The sequence below is a fragment of the Pundamilia nyererei genome, unplaced genomic scaffold, assembly GCF_000239375.1.
Source record: "Pundamilia nyererei isolate P.nyererei 1_Seehausen unplaced genomic scaffold, PunNye1.0 scaffold00026, whole genome shotgun sequence".
Classification (NCBI taxonomy): Eukaryota; Metazoa; Chordata; class Actinopteri; order Cichliformes; family Cichlidae; genus Pundamilia; species Pundamilia nyererei.
This window is the reverse complement of record NW_005187427.1, coordinates 3311404-3332245: the sequence shown is the minus strand read 5'-3', so window position 1 is coordinate 3332245 and position 20842 is coordinate 3311404. Positions and strand designations below refer to the sequence as shown.

At 38.4% G+C, this 20842-nt stretch overlaps 1 protein-coding gene across 2 annotated transcripts in view; it reads left to right on the top strand.

The window, feature by feature from the left end:
* The window catches only part of rad50 (RAD50 homolog, double strand break repair protein), a 30524-nt gene extending 9892 nt beyond the window's left edge, over positions 1–20632 (top strand). For both annotated transcript variants that reach the window (XM_005727796.1, XM_005727797.2), the window contains exons 16-28: positions 1952–2141; positions 2363–2489; positions 3094–3287; positions 3569–3679; positions 4010–4102; positions 4355–4468; positions 4613–4740; positions 4916–5017; positions 7324–7446; positions 18573–18658; positions 18766–18908; positions 19060–19193; positions 19881–20632. In XM_005727796.1, the coding sequence (XP_005727853.1) occupies positions 1952–2141; positions 2363–2489; positions 3094–3287; positions 3569–3679; positions 4010–4102; positions 4355–4468; positions 4613–4740; positions 4916–5017; positions 7324–7446; positions 18573–18658; positions 18766–18908; positions 19060–19193; positions 19881–20067 (1732 nt within the window). In that variant the 3' untranslated portion in view covers positions 20068–20632. The remainder of the gene's footprint in view (positions 1–1951; positions 2142–2362; positions 2490–3093; positions 3288–3568; positions 3680–4009; positions 4103–4354; positions 4469–4612; positions 4741–4915; positions 5018–7323; positions 7447–18572; positions 18659–18765; positions 18909–19059; positions 19194–19880) is intronic.
* The last annotated feature ends 210 nt before the right edge of the window (positions 20633–20842 follow it).

The window sequence follows — 20842 nt, the reverse complement described above, 5'->3', positions numbered from 1 at the left end:
TGAATATTCTGCTACAGGGCCGTGTGACAATGTATCCAATGAGTTCATGTGAGCTGATTTTATGTGTGCATACTTAATTAATTCACCTTATATAGCTGTGATCTCTACAACCAGAGTCTGAGTCGAGCCTCTGAGTCATCTGATATGCCATTACTTTTTCTTTTGATTGTATTATCATATGAGGCACAGCCTGTCTTCAGTGACCCTGCAATGCACCAAATGTCTTGGCTGCCTGTGGTTCAAATTTAGGACATTGAAGTAGGCCAAGTGTCTCTCAAAAGGGATTTTTGTTTTTATTAGGTCTCTTTAACTTGGAAGCAATAAGATGATTAAATGCTTAGCTAAATGTAGCTAAACTCATTAGTAGGTGCAGCTTTACAGTGGAAACACTAGATAAAGTTAAATTAGTTAACTCTGATGAGTGTTTCCACTTAAGTTAAGTAGAAACACTAGTTTAAGAGGTGTCCCCTTTCAGCACATATAGTATTGCCACTGTGTGTCGTGGGACAGGATATCTTATATTATATGTGTGTTATCTCTCTCCTCTCCTCTCCTCTCCTTCAGAAAACAGACATTATAGACACAACAGTTTGCTTTCAAGAGTTTCACAAAGTTATCAGCGGTTTGTTTTCCTAATGTTTTCAGGTGGGCTATTCCACAGTTTGGGACATAAAAGTCAAAAACTGTAGTAGCAAACTTCTGAAAATCTATTTATGAAGATAAAATGCAGTAATCTTTTTGTTAATGTCTTTTTGTTAATGGGGGTGGCTGTAGCTCAGGTGGCAGAGCAGGTCAGCCACTAATCAGAAGGTCGGTGGTTCGATCCCAGGCTGCCTCCTGCCTGCATGCCAAATATCCTTGGGCAAGATACTAACCCCGTGTTTGCCTACTGGTGGTGGTCAGTGTCCGGCAGCCTCACCTCTGTCAGTGCGCCCCAGGGCAGCTGTGGCTACAATGTAGCTTGCCATCGCCATTGTGTGAATGTGTGTGTGAATGGGTGGATGACTGAATGTAGTGTGAAGCGCTTTGGGGTCCTTAGGGACTAGAAAAGCGCTATACAAATGCAGGCCATTTACCATTTACCATTTAAATGTATGGCCAGATAGTTCAGTACATCATTGTCATGGTAACAAATGTTATGCTGTCTGATAAGGGTGGTAAATAGCAACATGTACAGTAATGTGAGAAATGTAACTACTGTCAACTTCAATGACAACTGCCGTGTAGAACATCACAGAGTGATACTCAATCTCTGCCAAAGATGAAGAATTTCCTGTCAGTGATACGTGATTTGAGCCATTCAGGAACGTTATCTGAAAAATCTACCCAGCGATTACACAGTCTCTTAAAGGCTGCCTTTATTCAAGTGAAATGAGGTTAGCAACCTTATCAGAATTGTTAGTCTGAGAACACTTACCTTTTTGTGGGATGTAGTACACCTTTTTAAGGCGTTTTTCTTTTTACATGAATTCAACTTTGTCAGATAACAAAAGGTTGACTATTGGTTTATAAATTGGTATATTAACAGCCATTTCTATGACAGAGACTGATGAAAAGGTGGTTTTTCACAAGATGAATCGTGAGAACTGTGGGGGTTTAAGAGTTTTCTTTTTTTCCCGCACCCCCACCATCCGCTCAAATGCCCTTAAGGTTTATTTTGGTTTGGTTTGGTTTTTTGGGGTGGAGATTGACGTCTTTTAACTATTAATAATGTTGAATAATAATTCTGTTGTGTTCTGCAGTTGTATATTATAATAACTCGAGTGTACGTACGACATGACTCCAAAACTCTTCTTTCATAGTTTTGTGACAGATATTTGAAAATGTGCCTCCAAATATGCTTGTAGACTTTAATAACAAGGTGTCAAAAGGAGACATTGTTGTACATACAGGTTTTTAATAAGTGTCACACTTTCAAAGTATATTTACTTTTCATTGTCATGTCTCTCAGACAGTCCATTGTACAGCTTCAGGAAAAGGAGCTACCGGAGTTGAAAAACCGTCTACAGACTGTGAATAGAGAAATTGAGAGGTTGAAGGGTGACGTGGAGGAGCAGGAGACTCTGCTTGGCACGCTGATGTCTGAGGAAGAAACTGCCAAGGCCTGCTTGCAGGACATTTCTCTCATGGACAGATATCTGGTATTAACCTCCTGCCTGTCGTTCTGGACTTGCACTTATATCTTTCCTGATCTCTCTTTACCCAGCTTAAACCTTTGTGGGCCTTTGTTTTCTCACCTTTCTTCATTCTCTTCTTTATTTTCCTGATATTTAATTGGCTATAAATTATTCTTGTTGATTGATGTTGTTATTAGAGTTCCATTTAAGCAATGTCCTTTTTTGGATTTTCTTTTGCTTTTCAGATGGACCTTAAGGACGTGGAGAGGAAAATCGCTCAGCATGCAGCAAAACTCCAAGGAGTAGACCTGACCAGAACCACACAACAAGTCAGTCAGGAGAAACAAGAAACTCAGCACAAGTTAGACACCAGTAAGATGACACAAAGCAAGCACATCCATTCACGGGGAAGTTGTGTCTCTTACATTCTTAATTTTCTAACTTTGGCACTCAAAATCTTTTATTTCTTTCTTTTTTTTAATTTAAGAATTTGGCTCAATTATCATGCTCTGAGGACCTACATAAGGAGTGTGACTGGGAGGGGGGTATGAAGATATAGAAGCAGTTATTCGAGAAGGGCTGTTTTATTGATTTTGCTCAAACACTAGATTACTTTTCTCACTGAAACAGCTTAAACAGTTTTACTGCTTTGATTCTTTGCTCATACCAAGGCTTCTAGCCATTTGTTAGCTTCTTTAAGATGTCCTCGTTCAGCCTGTTGACGATGATCTAAGTGTCTGATTGGATTTATTGTTAAAAACATTTTTGTTCCACCTGCGATTTACTCTCATATAACTGTTCGCTTGCACTGCTGTATGCATGTTGTTCATGAATAAAATGATATGCATTGACCCTGCCGGTCATCAGTGACCAAAGATGCTGGAAATCGTGTGATATGGGTCCCTGGCTGGTTTGTTGATGTGTCTCTAGTTGCTAGTTGTTTTTTCTTTCTCTTTACCTCTTTGTATATTTTCAGCTTCCAGCAAGATGGAGTTGAAACGTAAGCTGATCCAGGACCAGCAGGATCAGATACAGATGCTTAGAAGTGCAGTGAATGAGACACGAGCAGAAAAGCTCCAGCTGAGCAGTGACATGCAGAAACAGCAGCAGCTGGAGGAGCAGTGTGCCGAGTTCACCACTGAGATCCAATCCTTGACCAGAGACATCAGGGTATTTTTTTTTTCTTTTTTTGTTGTGCTTACATATTTTATATTCACATGAAGATTAAAATGTTTCACACTTTATTCTCATACTTATAACACAAAATAACAGAAATGTACCATAATCATACAATCAAGTCTTATATATTCATTATATATGGCTACCAGATGTTTGGTGAACATTGTTTATTTTTAGTTGCATGGTTTAAAAAAAAATTTCTATAAATTTTCTATGTTGTCCCTTTTTTGTGTGTGGGTTTTTTTTTCCTGTTCCACTTTGTGGTTTACCAGGAGGCAAAGGAACAGCTGTCCCCTCTGTCTGCCGCTCTGGAGAAGCTACAGCAGGAGAAACAAGAGTTGCTGGAGCGCAAGAGGCAGAAGCAGGAAGAAGGGCAGGAGAAGGTGGGCACAGTCTCACTTTTGTCTCTTTTGGAACGTGCGTTCTCTATAATGAAAAAACAGCACAGAACTTTACATTTACGGAGCAATTACTTGTTATCGGTTTTCATTTAAAGTTTTTTTTCCATTTAATTTGCTGTGCATGTCATGTCATAGTTTTTTGTATTGTACACACACACACACACACACACACACACACACACACACACACACACACACACATATTAATAGATAATGACAGAGCATTATGTTTTTGTAAGACCTTTGTTCTGCCACAAATAAACTGTGAATATCTGTTCATCTAAGTCTGAATTCTGACTGTGTTTCTGACAGATCAGCTCCATTAAAGAGAAATTAAAGGCGATCACCACTTTGGAAAAAGACATCACTAAATATGTCGATGAGGGCAAAGATGAATATAAAGAGGTAACATGTTTGGCACTGTTGTAAGATGCATCACAACCCCCACCCCCAGTGATTTATTCTGTGACATATATTGAATTGTAGCCTCGGAGTAAAAGGTACGCATATATTTTATATAACTTTGAAACACCAACTTTTTCATTTTAACACTTTAGCATTGTTTCTTGTGAGATTAGCTGTAGAAGCTTGACTGTAGATGTGTTGATTTTATTATTTCTAATGTGTTTAACCCTTTCACGGACCCTATCATTGCAGCAAAAAGAGTCTGAGCTCCATGAAACTAACACTCAGCTCCATGAAGCTGAGAAGCACAAGGAGAAAATTAATAAGGAAATGGGAAACATCCGTCAGGACATAGACACTCAAAAGGTACAGGACAACAGAGCAAACACTGTTTCATGTTTCGTAACTTTAAAACGAAGTTAAGAAACTTTATTTTAGATTCGCCTAACTCTAGCTACATGAGTACGGCAAGCACTTTTTAAAAGTTTAAACCTTCTTAATGAATCCTAGGTCCAGGAGCGCTGGTTACAGGACAACCTGACATTGAGAAAACGTGTTGAGGAGTTGAAAGAAGTTCTGGGTAAACGTGAGGCTCTTATGAAGGACATGGGCAACATGCAAGTCATGCAGCTACGCAAGTAAGAGCACCACACCCATTATCAATTTTCCACATGATTGGTGAAGCAACCAAGCAATTAAAATAGTTTCAGGCTCCGTCACATCAGAAATGCCACACTTGACACTTGTAAATGTTACAGAGCTGTTTGTAGTATTTTAAATTCCTTCCCTTCATCTCTTTCTGTGGTTTTCCAGAGAACGGCGTGAAGCAGAGCGCAAGCTGGAGGATTTGAAAAGAAACCGCAGTATTGCATTGGGCCGACAGAATGGCTTTGAGGAGGAGATACTGCATTATAGGTGAAACATGCAGATATGCGGCACTTACACATACAGAGCTTACTCTATACACATATGGTCATGCAGAAAATGAGGAAATAATACAAATAAGAAAACTGATTGGAAAATTGTGGAAAAACATGATATCCCAAAAGCAGCTGTCCATTCAGGTTCTGTGTAAAACAAATGAGGATGACAAGAAGTGAATCTCCAATAGATCTTCCATCCCGAGAGACGTTGAGCTAATTCAGTAGAAATAAATGTTATCATATAATAAAAACACAGCATGATTAACCATTATTGTTGATGTTTTTCGCAGCAATAACACCTCTGCTATATCTGTATATATTCTGGATTAGACTGCTGTGAATTAGAACTTTATTTGTTTTCATTTATAAATACTGTGTATTGTTCAGATCCCTGTCAGAATATTAATACCAATACTTATGTGTACCATAGAGTGTACAGCCGAGTGTGTGAAGTCATCCTATTATGATACACCTCTGTCTGTTTGTCCAAGAGTTTCTCCTCTATGATCAGGTGTTCAGTAACCAAGGCACACAGGTACATCTTAGGACCCCAGAGGTTCTTAGCCACCAACCCATTTTTACCATTTCTGAGCCTGCAACATGTCATTTTCCACAATTGTAACGTCGGATTATAAGGTGCACTGTCAAGTTTTGAGAAAATTAAAGGCTTTTAAGAGTGCCTTATAGTCCGAAAAATACGGTAATAACGACGGCCTGCTTGCATGTTCTACAAAAAAATGTGCTTTGGAGCTATCTGATGGACAAAAACCAAACCAGTTCCACGTCACTGAAGTTGCACCATTTTTACAAACCAATTCTGGTTCATCTGTTTCATTCAACAATCTGTTTTAGCCTTTCTCATTCTCCGTATGTGTGTATGAATACAAAGGCACTCCGCATGCGCGTTTTATCCACATTCTATCGTGAATTTTCATTTTCTTGTCATTGCCCAACATTACAGCGGTATTAAAGTTAACGGTATAATATGGCCCAGCCCTACTGGGAAGGATCTGGCATTTGACTCTAATGACATGAATGTGGTGGAGCATAACTGGACTAATATTTTGCTGTATTTAAGGGCTGTATCAAACATGAAATAATTGTAAAAATGTACTCAAAGGCAATGGGATGTTAAGCTATGTGAATTAGTCCAGCTTACAAAATCCACTTTTCAAGCATGTAATTTGACATGTGTAGGTAAACCATAAGGCACATAAATATGCAAACATAAAATAAGAGGTAAGTTAAGATCATCTTTTATCGTCTCAGTGTATATTTGATTGAACAAAATCTTGCATACCAATTTTTCATTTTACACTTGATGTTGGCAAACATTGTCTGAGTGTGTGAAATGCACCAACAACATTTAGAGTAACCTTAACGCTCTCTGGTCGCTATGGTAACAGTTAAATATTTCTTTCAAAATAAGACACACAACTACAAAACAAATATAAAGTACTTGAAAATATCTAATTCGCCATAATGCTAAATCAACGAGAGCCCTGTTTCTCTGCAACGAGACGATCCCACCTGGGCGTAATGGGGGACAGTGACACCTGAAGTGTGTTGCTTATGCTCAGTCTGCTCCGCGATTTTGTTTTGGTAGCTGTAACTGCAGAAAACTCCGCTTCACACAGATATGATGTTGGAAATGGAAACATAGTTTTTAGTGCTGTTGTGGCAATCTTGGGGTATTCTGCCACAACTTTTATCCAGAATACCGGCAAAGTTGATGTCTCGAACATACTTTTAAGGCCTGTTGTGATCTCCAACAGTTGATCTTCTTCTTGCACAGACATGCTGGATTCACCCGGTTTATTGACAAATGGGTCGCAGATCCATTCCGTGTCAGTTCGTGGGTCTTTTGTGATTAGGAAGTAGCACTCGAACTCTTTTAAAGGCAAAGACAGGTGATCGTGCACGACGAAGTTATTTATTTTTTCTGTGTGGCCGGTACCAAAAAAAGAAAATTTATTCATAACACACGGGAAAAGACCCAGGGAAACAGAGTTAACGATAAAAACCCTGAAAACCACAAATTTCGCATCTGCGCCTCAACTCTCGCGGCCCGGTACTAAATGACCAGGGGTTGGGGACCGCTGCGTTAGACGACTGACATCTAATGCACTAATACTGTAGTACTGATGTGTCCTAGTGTACTAAAAATGGTTTAAGTTAAAGTTAAGTTATCAAAGCCCTGGGTAGTGTTGAGAAACAGTAACAGAAAACCATGTCATTCTCTATTATTCAACGATTTATCATTAAACTAAAAGTGCAATTTGAAAATATTGCTTACAGGAAAGAGCTGCGAGAGGATCAGTATGACAAAGCTGATGAGCGCTACAGAAACAAGATGATTACAATGAGGACCACAGAACTGGTCATCAAGGACCTGGATCTCTACTACAAGGCTCTTGATCAGTAAGTTTTGTCCTAACATATGCATATATACAGCTTGTGGTTATTAACAAAAAATAGTTCTCCATACATAACATCTGATTTATGGTCTTCTTTTAAAATTCTGTAAATAGTTTTCATTTGACAGCTTTGTTGAATAAAGAAAGATTTCTACCATATTTTGTGATACTTTGCAATGTCAACAGGAAATGACAGTGTCAACTGATGCAAATTATCGCAGTTCTATCTTGTGCAGATTTTTGTGCTTTTCCCTCACGTATAAGAGAGTGTCACTTGCAGAAACATGGCTAAGCAGTTTAGTCAGCTATTTACTCAGCTTGGGAAAATGGAAGTGTATGGTGACACATACTGAAACAGATGAGATTGATTAGTTTCAGGGTAAAACCACAGATAAATAACATGAAATGCATAGTGAAATGTGTGTCAGGAGTTCAGAGTTTTTGACACGTTCCCTTGTATTAGAACAGTAACTTGTTAATGTGAGACTTGTGAGTCTTCATCAGAGATCAAGAAGTGCTATACATGCTACACAAAATATACATAATACATATCTATGAGTGAGTCTACAATAAATATAAACAGATATACGCAATAAAAACCATAAACCTCAATTATAAATATACAAACCTCAGTTTAAAAAAACAAAAATCATTAAATAAAAAAAATTATAGAAGTAAATGTTTCTGTGTTTGCACAATAAAAAGCCAGGATAAAGCAAGTAAAAATAAATAGGTTTTTTCAGCATTTTCAAAATGACTGAGAGATTGCGCAGCTTTAATGTGAGAAAGCAGATTGTTTCACAGATAAACAGGCCCTATCACCTCTGCTTATTAGCCTCTCTCTAGGAATGTCCAAGAGCTGTTGGCTTGTAGACATCAGGGCTCTGGTAGGACTACAGGGCTGCAAAGGTTGAGTTAAGCAGGGTGTTGTAAACTTCAGACATTACATGGAACCTTTCTTTCTGAGTTGATGTACTGTTTGCATTGTTGCAGTTTGAACAGTACTAGTAGGTCTTGTGTCAGAACATCATTAACTAGTTAGGCCTTAATTGGACGTCTATGCATATCTGAGGGAAAAAATTCACTTGCTTCAATTTCAAACTTCGCTTAGAGGGAGGTTCATTTCCACATCAAAGTATAGTTTTATTAATATCTGCTGAGATGTGTTCTTCTTCAGTCACACTTAACATCTACACTAAAAATTTCATTTTATAAAATGTTGGATTCATGGCTGCTGGTTAGAAAGTGCAAACCAACTTTCCACGTCTATTAATTTTTTTTATGTCACAAGATGGTTTAAATGAAAGAAGGGGGGGGAAACCTCAATGTGACCTAGTAACATACACGACCAGTCAAAAGTTTGGACACACTTTCTCATTTAATGGATTTTCTGTAAGTTAATTACTTTCTACATTGTAGATACATACTGAAGACACTAAATATATGAAGCAAGATATGGAGTCGTGTAGCAAAAAAAAAAAAGAAGCTCTAAATAGGTTTTATTTTTTAGATTCCTCAAAGTAGCCACTCCTTGGTTTGTTGACAGCCTTAGCCTTCTGTCAGTGAGCTTCATGATGTAGTCACCTGAAATGGTTTCACTTCACAGGTGAGCCTTGTCAGGGTTCATTATTGGAATTTCTTGCCTTCTTAATGGGGTTGGGAGCATCAGTTGTGTTGTGCAGAAGTCAGGTTGGTACACAATAGCCCTATTTGACAATTGTTAGAATTCATCCCAAAAGGTTGATTATTTTCATCTGGATGTAGCATTTACAGTGGGAGAAATGTTTTGTCATTGTGGTTGTTGATCAGTGGTCTTGACAATTTGCAAACTAATGATCAAGGAACTGACCTCACAGCCATTTGTCCATTCAGTTTCAGTCATTGTATAAATGTACTGTTTATAAGGTTGGGGAAACCTGCAGTCAGCTGAGACTAAATAAGTCACTTGGATGAGTGATGGATTGTTTCTCCGAATGAAAACGTTCCATCCAGACAAACAGAAGCAACCTTTTGACATTTACTTATCTGGATGATTGAGCATGTGTCAAGGCATGTTAGATTTCGTATTATGGCAAGAACCAATCAGCTAAGTAAAAAGACTGCCCATCATTACTTTTAAAAACTGAAGGTCAGTCAGTCCAGGGAATTGCTAAAACTTTGAATGTGTCCCCAAGTGTAGTCACAAAAACCATCAAATGCTACGACAAAACTAGTTCACACGAGGACCAGCCCAGGAAAGGAAGACCAAGAGTTACCTCTGCTGCTGAGGATAAATAGAGTCCTAGTAGCAGTCTCCTCTAAACATCAAATGTGCAGAGGAGACTGCGCAAATCCGGCCTTTATAGTCAAATAGCTGCTAATAAACCACTTCTAAGGAAAAGCAACAAGCAAAAGAGATTTGCTTGGACCAAGAAAAACAAGGAATGGACATTAGACCAGTGGAAATCTGTGCTTTGGTCTGATGAGTCCACATTTGAGATCTTTTTGTTCCACCCCCGATGTCTTTGTGCGACTCAGAAAAGGTGAACGGATGGTCACTACGTGCATGGTTCCTACCGTGAAGCATGGAGGTGTGATGGTTGGGGGTGCTTTGCTGGTGATACTGTTGGGAATTTGTTCAAAATTGAAGGCACACTGAATCAGCATGGCTACAAAAGCATCCTGCAACATTCCACAGTCACCTGTGGCAAATTCAGATGGTTTGGGATGAGATGGACTGCAGAGTGAAGGCAAAAGGGTCAACAAGTGCTCAGCATGTCTAGGAACTCCTTAAAGACTGTTGGAAAACCATTTCAGGTGACTACCTCATGAAAGTCATGGAGAGAATCCCAAGAGTGTGCAGAGCAGCAATCAAAGGGTGGCTGTTTTGAAGAATCTAAAATATTGAGCATGTTTTCACACTTTTTGTTTACTTCATAATTCTATGTGTTCATTCGTAGTTTTGATGCCTTCAGTGAGAATCTACAATGTAAATAGTCATGAAAATAAGAAAAAAAAACGATAAAATGACATGTGTCCAAACTTTTGACTGGTTGTATAAGTTGGTATCTGACATAGCAAATGTAGAGCAGGTCATCCAGATTAAATTAAAACATGTCACGATTTCATCTAAGGGCGTGCAAAGTCAATCTTACCAATCCTAGTTGATATAATCACAAATTTATACATACTATTCTGATTTATATTTTTACACAGCTCAAAAAATGTATACATGTGTAAATATTACCACTTTCCTGCCTACATGAAGAAATATTGGTAAGTTTTATGCACGTCTTCTGTCCTAAAAAGCTTTTGTAGTTTTACTGTAATGACACATCTTGTGCTTGTCTTCCTGATGAGGCTCTTTGAATTTAGGTCACCAGAACTACCGCAGAGTTTTTAGCTTCATAGCTGGAACGTCAGCAGCATTGACAGGGTGGGAAGTGATGTCAGTGTCTTCCAGTACTTTGAGTTGGTGGCCGAGTGCAGGCTGAAATCTGATACAGTTTAACTGGTATTGCATAGTGACGTTTTTATTAACTTTATCTTTTTTTTACTGTTTTGGAAAAATCTTTATCTAAGTATTCCTTATTAACCTAAATTCATCAAAATTTTTGGAAGAAAAATGTTTTAAAAGAATTCTAACTAAATTAAATCAACAGGGCATTGCTTACACTTTTACATTGTGTTGCATTCCTGTTAATTAATCTTTGCAGTCAAATAAGGTGTTTATTTTGTTTGCCTTTCCTAGAAGCAAGCTTTAAAGTTTGCTTTATGATGGATGTGAATAAAACTTGTAGCAAAGCTACAACTGAGAGATCCTTCTTTTTTTCATCTGCCTTGTTTTGCATACATGACAGCTATTGGGACTTTGGAAAAATAATCACATTATTTTTTGCCCATGGGGTTGATCATTTCTGTGAGGTCTGAAAGTACTTCTTTTGCTTAGTGGACAGCATGCCAAATGGAATGCACTTGTGTTGGTGATTTCAGTGCGTCTTTGTGGGCTCAATAGATGTGCAGATATGCAGGTCTGTTATCCGTAGTATATCACTTCAGTCAAGTGCATTCAGGAAGCATCATGTCTCGCCGGCCAGCAAACAGCTGTGATTGGCACGCCATCAAGCGGTGATTTGAAGAGCGCTTGAGTGCTTTTGCTTTGCGCTTTGTTGACATAGCACACATTTGAAATATTATTTGATCATGTTCATTTAACTCATTCACTGCCAGCCATTGGCAGTGAATGAGTTAAACCCATTGACTCATTCACTGCAATTGACGGCTATAGACGTCAATGGCAGTGAATGAGTCAATTGTGGGAAGCAAAATGTCTAATTGTACAGCCTATTAATAACAAGCAGGGCTCGCTTTACCCCAGAGGATGGTGCTTCCAAGAATTTCAACTAGATCACAGGGCAGTTTTCCACTTGATGTGTTACATCACATCAGCTTGTCCAGATAACCTCTGTTTTTTGACGTTGACTGAACGTATTGCCTCCTGTGGTGGTCTTGTTGACGCCTCAGTGAAGGGAAAAAAAAAAAAGATTACTTCACAGTCTTGCACGAAGTAGGTGGCCTTTAGTCATTCTATAAATAAAATAATTTGAAAATGAGTCATGTCTTTCATGTGAAGTACCAGGCTCTTGAGTAACTAAACAGATTCTATGGATTCCAAAAAGCAGATTAGTTTTAAATTAATATATTAAAAAAGCTAGTTTTGCTGCTCAACTTCTTCGTCTATTTTTATAGTTCCCTTTATAATGCTGTTAATTTATCTTGGGAAAACTTTTTTCAAGACTCTATGTGACTGCATTCACAAACTACAGCTATGAATCATTTGCACATTTTATTTTAAACTTTAATAATGTTTCATCAGTTTTTAGTTCTGACACTTTGCTACTGCATGCTTTTTATCTTTAGAAAAAAAAATATATTGACCTGCCTAATAATGCTAAATTACACCTATAATTACAATTTGCAGACTAATTAGCAGCCTGATTTACATAATGCAACACTTGCAAAAGTTAAGTTTTCGGAATTATCTGGCTCTTGACCTATATGTTCTGCTTGCACATACTCACCCCCCACTACATTTCATGGTGAAAAAACTTCTTCTAACTTAGAGTTAGGTATGAAACAGTACACTTTGTTGTGTGCAAAGAGTTCAACTATTCGGCGCAGTCAGCAGTTTGAAAGCATGTTTGCGTGTGCAGAGTGCAGATGCGAGCACTTGTTTTGAGTTCAGGTCGCTAAAGCCTTTCATAAATAGAAGCCAATACAGGCTTTTGACTTTTAATTGTAGACCCATAGATTATTACAGATATTGGTAGTTTACGTTAGGGTGCTAAGATGATATATTATCTTTCTGTGTTATCTTCAGTTATGTGTTATTCTATGTTATCTTCATTTACATGGTAAGCTCCCATAACAAATTGTATCTGATACCCCAGACCTGGCATATTGTGAACTTTCACAAACACTTACTTTCTCACCTTTCCAGTTTACTGTATCCTAATGGATTGTAAGATTGATGAAAAAACAAAAAAAAAAACAGAATTAAAATCCATAGTTAATCGTTTGAATAACTTTTCAGGAACAAATGCTAAATAATTGCAGAGCCTGTTTTTTCTGAGTGTTTTGAAAAGCATCTCGACTTAATGCCGAGTTATGCTTCCATGTTTTCTCATACGTCATTGTGTAAAGACTTTCCAGCAAAGATGACTATAAAACTCAAAAACAACCCCCCACAGAAACTGTTACAGTATAAAAACGATTAGATCAACCCCCCACAGCAAGAGTTAAAGCTGTACCGGAATAAATGTGGCAGGTCACAACAGAGTTGTTAACTGTGTAGCTTTGTACCTGATGTGCGTCTACGCCTACCAGGGCAGGGTTTTTTTCTGGATTAATAGAACTGATTTTGATTTACTTCCAAAGAGCACTCACCACTATTTATGCTTTTTGAAATGACCGCCTAAAATCCTAAAACATAATGTTAGGTTTACTATCTCAAGCTGGGTAATGCAGCAGGACAGTGAATGTAAACATCAAAGGAAAGACAGCAGAATCCATCTTTCAGAGTGGCCCAGCCAGAGTCTAGTAGGAATACTGTTGAGATACAAGAGTTGACTTATTTTTCTCAGAGTGCACAAAATATTTAACATGTGTATTATTTTTGTGTTAAGCACAGTTAAATGCCTGTGACTTGAGTAATGGCGAAGTAAGATCTTATCAAGAATTAATGCAAAAAACAAAGATTGTACATGTCTGTTTTAGTGCTGCATACTAAGCAGTTAATGGATAGTAGATGAATCACTAGTATTATCTGCTAATCCATTTACTCTGAAGGTTCAAAAGAAGTCTTATCTAATGATGACGTTTTTTTCCAACAGGTTTTAAATGACCTAAAAAAAGACTTAGACTTACTTACTTAAACTTACTTATTAGATTAACCTAAATTTGCTATTGTGGTGAAAAATATCCTGCTCGACATGCAAGCCTTCCAAGCACAGAAAAAAAACATCTCATAGAGCAGAGAGTTCACTTCCTATTTTGTATCACCGCATAACTATCAATGCCATCATTTTTATGTGGCTTCAGCATTTGCAGTGCTGATTTTCATGATTGAAATGTGCAAATAATTGAAAATTTATCAGCAAGGTAGCAAAGCATGACATTGTACACAGTGAGGCCCTTGCCAAATGTTGTACAGATATGTCTGGCTTTTCTATTTAAATGCAACTGTGTTATAGCAAATCAAAAGCACCTGAAGGTTACGTTTATTTGTCAATGTATCAGGCTTTTTTTTTTTTTTAAATTATCCTTTCTTTCTATTAAAAATATATTCATGTTTGCAAACTGTTTATTCTTGGAGATCAGGATACTCTGAGAGACACTTAATAAGGATAAAAGGCCTTGGTAAGGATGTGTGAGCTCACCATCACTGATACCATCTGAGTACGGTATCTGAAGAGAGCAGAAGCATCATTTACCCATAAGTGTGGGTTAGAAAAGGCATGACAGCCTGCAGTGTTATCAAGATTGCAAGCAAGGCATAGAGCCTTCCATCAGACATTACATCCAGGTCACAGTTTCTATTTGAATACAGAGAAAATGGTTTCTATGGTAAGATGTTTTGATTTGGATGCAAAAAAATGAATCAGTGTGCAAAAATTGTCTGTGCAGAACTGAGCAAACCTAGAAGTCACTGATAATGTGACTTTCAATAAAATGAAGGTAGTTGAAAGTCAAAGTTAAAGAGTTTGTGTTTGCTAATTATTGAAGAGTCAGCATAGCTTTCATTGTATTCTGGTCAAAATAACAGTCTATATGTGTTGGCTCAGCGGTTCTTAAACATTTTCTTTCATGCCCTTCTTCAGAAGTCCATGAAAGTTCAAGCCTCACACTCTAACTTTTAGCAATCATTAAAAGCGAAAAGTTATCCAAGTATAATTTAAATTTGTAAATGTCGGTACAGGAGCGTGAGTCATTGTATAAGAAGGAAATCTGATTCCTTCAGACCCATCTCGCTTCATACTTTTCAACTTAGATCGTCAGTTTTGAATACATTGCAAGCAGTATTTAAACACATCTGGGAAAGCGAGGGCATCTCTAAGAGATACCAGGTTTACTGGGTCACAGATGTAGAGCGGGCTCTGTAGATTTGTGAATGTAAACGTTCGTCAACAAAGGAAATGACTTGCAGCTACCGTATAATGAGAGTCAGCAACTTCCAGTGAAAGGGGGTGAAGTAACCACTAATGATCTTTAACCCTTTTTGAAGTGATTACCAATGAGAGTGCAGAATGTCATTTTACATTACCAAAGCAAAGTCTCAGGAGATCTGAGTGACAACAATTACCTCTTCTGCTGCGTCTATATGATACACAACAGTAATTTAGTGCGTGTGCAGAACTCATGTTACTCAGCCTGATTGAGACGGACATTAAACAGAGGAGTCTATGCACGTCAGATTTTGGGAAGTACCCCTCACGTATCTCAAATTAAAATGAGGTCGTTCTTCAGCTTATGCAGCGAGTTTTAAATCATGGTCCTACTTCAAAATTGCAAAACTAATTGAATGTGTTGAGGATATTGTGGGCTCACAGTCACTATCACTGCATTATCATAGTGTGCAGGGAGTTGATTGGTCCACTTCTGGACTTGGAGAAAATGTCTCTCCTCTTTTTCTCCTGCAATCCAAGGCAGATATTTTGGCACTTTTTATACATAGAAATTCATAGAATAATGGCTACAGTCTTCTATGAACTTACTGTGTGTATATTGTTGTAAATATGCATAGCAAGGATTTTTAGCAGTGTGACTTGAGTTGAATGCCCCCCTGGTCAAAGTTGGTTGTCTGTCCAGTTTATGCTCTGCTGCCAACCCTGAAAACATGCCTGTATTGAAGCAAAGTAATGGTAAATGGCCTGTATTTGTATAGCGCTTTACTTACTCCCTAAGGACCCCAAAGCGCTTTACATGTTCAGTCATCCGCCCATTCACACACACATTCAGAGACTGGTGATGGCAAGCGACATTGTAGACACAGCCGCCCTGGGGCGCACTGACAGTGGCGTAATGTAAAGCCTTTTCTTCATGTTTCTCCTATATGTGCAATAGGTTCTACAAAGAATACTTAATAACATTTTGTTGTAAAAGTCTTGATGCATGCTCAATCATCCAGGTAAGTAAATCCCAAAAGGTTGATTCTGTTCGTGGGAGAACTGATACTGATGATGTCACTTGGATGAATGACGAAACATTTCTCCCACTGAAATGTTTCGTCACTCAAGCGCCGGTGTTCTGCAGGTTTTAGATGTGTTCTCGAACCAACACAGCTGATTCAAATGGCTAAATTACCTCCTCGACATGTCTTATTGCCAGGCCTCTTATGTTCTCCAGAGGCCTGGCAATCTAGGTGAACAGAATCAACCTTTTGGGATTTTTTTCTGAACTGGAAGATCATCACAATACAACAGTTTTAGTATTTCTATAGCAAAGTTCATCAAGAAAATGCAGAATTCTGCACTAAACATCCTGAACTTTTGAAACCTAGTGTGATTAAGTCAGCCTACTAAAGTCAATGGATGATAGACAGTGCCCTGCCTTACTTCTGTTATATTCTAGGATATTAGTAGACATCTTGAGACTAAATGTTACCTAATGCTAATGCAGTATTTTCATATAAAGAAATGCTGTATTATTATATTACAAGATAATAAAACTCAAAATGGGATTACTTTTTAAAGGGACAAATATTACACCACCTTCACATAATGGAAGTTATTAGTCACACCTTCCTTTTGTTGCATGAGAAGTTCTGAAAAGAACTTCTCATGCAACAAAAGGAAGGTGTGACTAATAACTTCCATTTGTTGCATGAGAAGTTCTGAAAAGAAGATGTAATAGGTTGGACAGGCGGATACTTGCCCTACTATCTCTATTTTTACTTTATGGTTTATTCACTATATATGGTCTACAGAAGACATACCGTTAGTTGTACTGTTATCGCTAGGTTTTTTTTTTTGCAAACCACATTTCATGTTTCTAATCAGTTTGTTAGATTATAGACCAAAAGTTTCTTGGTATTCCGGAAAGTGAAAAAAAATCCAGCTGAGCGCGTATCTTATGTATGATTTTATATCCTGTCAATATTATAGATACATTTATTGAAAGATAAAAAAAAACGTTGCTGTTGTTTTTCATTTTTTGTAATCAGTTGATCAGATGCTTATTTTTTTGAATGTTTCAATTTTGTGCAAACGTTGGGTTTTTTTTCGCATTTATCCACTGTCGAATAAATGATAAATATCTGGAGATGTGCAGACACGGGGATTGCTTAATAACTACCTCACACATAATGGTAGGATGTGACCTGTTATAACCTTTTTACCTGATTGCGAATAGGGAAATAGCACTTCAATAAACTTAGATGTCCCATGCAGCAATGTCTAGTAGAAGTGGCTTTTTGGTAGATAAACACATCTATCTTTAATTAGGTTTATCCTTTATATATTGCTCAAAAATTAAAAGAACACTTTTTAATCAGAGTATAGCATCAAGCCAAATAAACTTTGGGATATTGACCCAACTCCTCCAGGATGGCACATCAGTAGTTGCCATTGCAAGAAGATTTCCTGTGTCTTCCAGGACAATATCTAAAGCATGAAGGTAATTCCAGGAGACAGGTAATTACTCCAGGACAGCTGGACAGGGCTGTTAGAGGTTCTTAACACATCAGTAGGATCATAATCTGCTACTTTTGTGCAAAGAGGAACCAGATGAGCACTGCCAGAATCCTACAAAATGAACTCTGGCAGGCCACTCGTGTGAGTGCCTCTGAACAAACAATCAGGGTGGCTTGAGGGCCCGGCATCCTTTAGTGGGCCTACTCTAGTGTGCTCACTGCCGGGCACTGTTAGGCGTGAATGGCATTTGGCACAGAATATCAGAACTGATAGATCTACCACTGACACCCTGTGCTTTTCAAAATGAGAGCTGGTTCACCCTAAACACATTTGATAATGTGAAAAGGTCTGGAGAAGCCATGGAGAACATTATGGTCCCTGTCACACTGTTCAGTTTAGTGGTGGGTCAGTGATGATCTGTGGAGCCATATCCATGGAGGGATGCACTGACCTCTACAGGCTAGGCAACGGCCGCCTGACTGTCATGAGACACCGGGATGAAATCCTTGGACCCATTGTCAGACGCTACGCTGGTGCAATGGGTCCTCGTTTGCTCCTTGTACACAACAATGCCTGCCCTCATGTAGCCAGAGTATGTAGGGAGTTCCTGGAGAGTGAAACAATTGATACCACTGACTGGCCTCCACACTCGTCTGACCTAAATCAGAAAAACACATCTGGGACATTGTGTTTCCAACCCCACCAGGTTGCACCTCATACTGTCCAGGAGCTCAGCGATGCCCTGGTCCAGATCTGGTCATCATCTGTCCCCCAGGACATCATCTGTCATCTCATTAGGAGCCCTGACATTGTCAGGCAGGCATGTGGTGCCAATACTAACTACTCCCATAACGTCCATATCAGTAGATATATCCAGCATAATATTTCTTTCCCCATTGTGATCCTTTCCTTTAATTTTTTGAGCAGTATATTAATTTTTAATTTTATTTGTTTTCCACAGAACCATCATGAAATTCCACAGTATGAAGATGGATGAAATCAATAAGATCATACGAGACCTATGGCGCAGCACCTACAGGGGTCAAGGTGTGTCTCACATTAACAAGAGAGCGCTATTATTAATTTGTGGTATTTTCAGAAATACTGTTTTTCCCCCTCCTTACTGTCATTTATCTATTCTCTTCTCTCTCCAGATATTGAGTATGTGGAGATCAGATCTGATGTGGATGAGAATTCATCTGCTGGAGTGAGGCGGAGGGTTTACAACTACAGAGTAGTTATGGTGAAAGGAGACACAGCTCTGGATATGAGAGGACGCTGCAGCGCTGGCCAAAAGGTAAAAAAAATGATTTTTTTTCGGTTTTGTGGTTACATCGCATGAAACCTGCATGTGACATGCAGTAAAAAGGTCAAACTTCTCAGTGAATCAAACATGATGTGACCATTTTGTTGTCTTCCTCTTTAAAAATATGATTGTGTGTGTCTAGGTACTGGCATCGCTGATAATTCGTCTAGCTCTGGCAGAGACGTTCTGTCTGAACTGTGGGATCCTAGCTCTGGATGAGCCCACAACCAACCTGGACCGAGAGAACATCGAGTCACTGGCACATGCCCTTGTAGAGTGCGTATATACGGATTCAGTATTCTTACTGCTATACTTGTGAAAACCCTCATTAATAGGATGCAACAGCTCCTAACATTAACTGACAGCTGTCTCTTTAGCCCCAAAACCAAATCCTTTAAATAGTTTAAGTAGCAAAGTGTCAAAGTACACACTTAGGGAATGTCTAATGTGCTCGGTCCCATTTATAAGCCGCCTCATCACATCTGGAACCTCACTTGGGCTTAAAAGCTGTCATTAAATCCAAGTTAACTTTGTACCAAAAAGGCCCCTTTGATGTAGATATGTTGCTATAGATACTGAGGAGTAGATGGGCTTCAAACCAGGAAATAAAAAGAAGTGCACAGCTGGTGATATTGAATTAAGAAGAACTGTTTAATTATTGCAGTAGTAAAAAACAGACTCCTCTGTTTTAATGTAGATTGGTGCTATCCTTCAAGCCTCATACTGTGTCCCTACACAGTGCCCACTGAAGTGTTACAGGATGTATAGGTTGTCATTTGCCCATTCCTCTTTAAAAGTTGAACTATTTTGGCTTTACTGGAGCAGACCGTGTAATGTATCGGACAGAGAAACCAGCATCCGACCTGTCAAAACATTAAACACAGACTTCTAGTTGTATACCTTGGCAGCCACTGTCTTCCTTGCAGTGGGATGTAACTCTTTATCTCCTGCTGTTTTCTTCAGAATCATTAAGAGTCGCTCTCGCCAGCGCAACTTCCAGCTGCTGATCATCACTCACGACGAGGACTTTGTGGAGCTGCTCGGGCGATCCAGCTACATTGAACATTTCTATCGTATCCGTAAGAACCAGGATCAGAACTCTGAAATCACAAAGTGCAGCATCCATTCCCTCTCATCCTATCTTCACTGAGCACTGAAGTGATTCGAAAAGCTGCTTTGGAAATGTAAACTAATGCTTTATCTCTTTGCTTTGATTTTATTTGGGCAAAGACCACGTTCAGGTTTGCTTTTCAGGAGGCATGAAGAAAACTCATTCGCACATCATTTGTTTAATAACTGACTATAATTTAACTGATATGCAAAGGCATGTTTGGTTGATAGTGTTTGTTTTTGAAGTCAGTTGTCAATAACCTTATATAAACGTATTATAACCGTAATTATCCTTAAGAAACTGTTAGAAGTGCCAAAACAAAAGCAATAGGCTTCTGTTAACATCAGAAATATTTAAGGACAAAAAGCTTGATTCTAATCCATGAAGAATTTGCTTGTTGTGCTGGAATCCAGCATGAGGAAAAGAGCTGTTTGGATTTGTTTTGGGGGAAAAATAAAACTGCTAAAAACTGTCGAAACTTTTCTACATATTTATTGAAATACTGCTCTGACTAGTGACCAGCAGCCATCAGATGGCATTTTCAGCAACAGCACATGCTTTGCTTAAAAAATAGGGGGAAATTACACATTGAAATTCATATATAGCTAAAAAAAAAAAAAAAAAAAAAAGCCCCTAAAGAACACATAAGTCTCATATCAGATTGTGATGAATGGAATATTCAAGTTGAAAATCTTAGCTGGTGTACATTTGTCATTAGCTGAGAATAAAATTACAGAACATTCAGTGGAAACCAAAGTTATTAACCTATTATCACACCACAAATCAAAGGTAAGATTATTTAATTGCTGTAGAT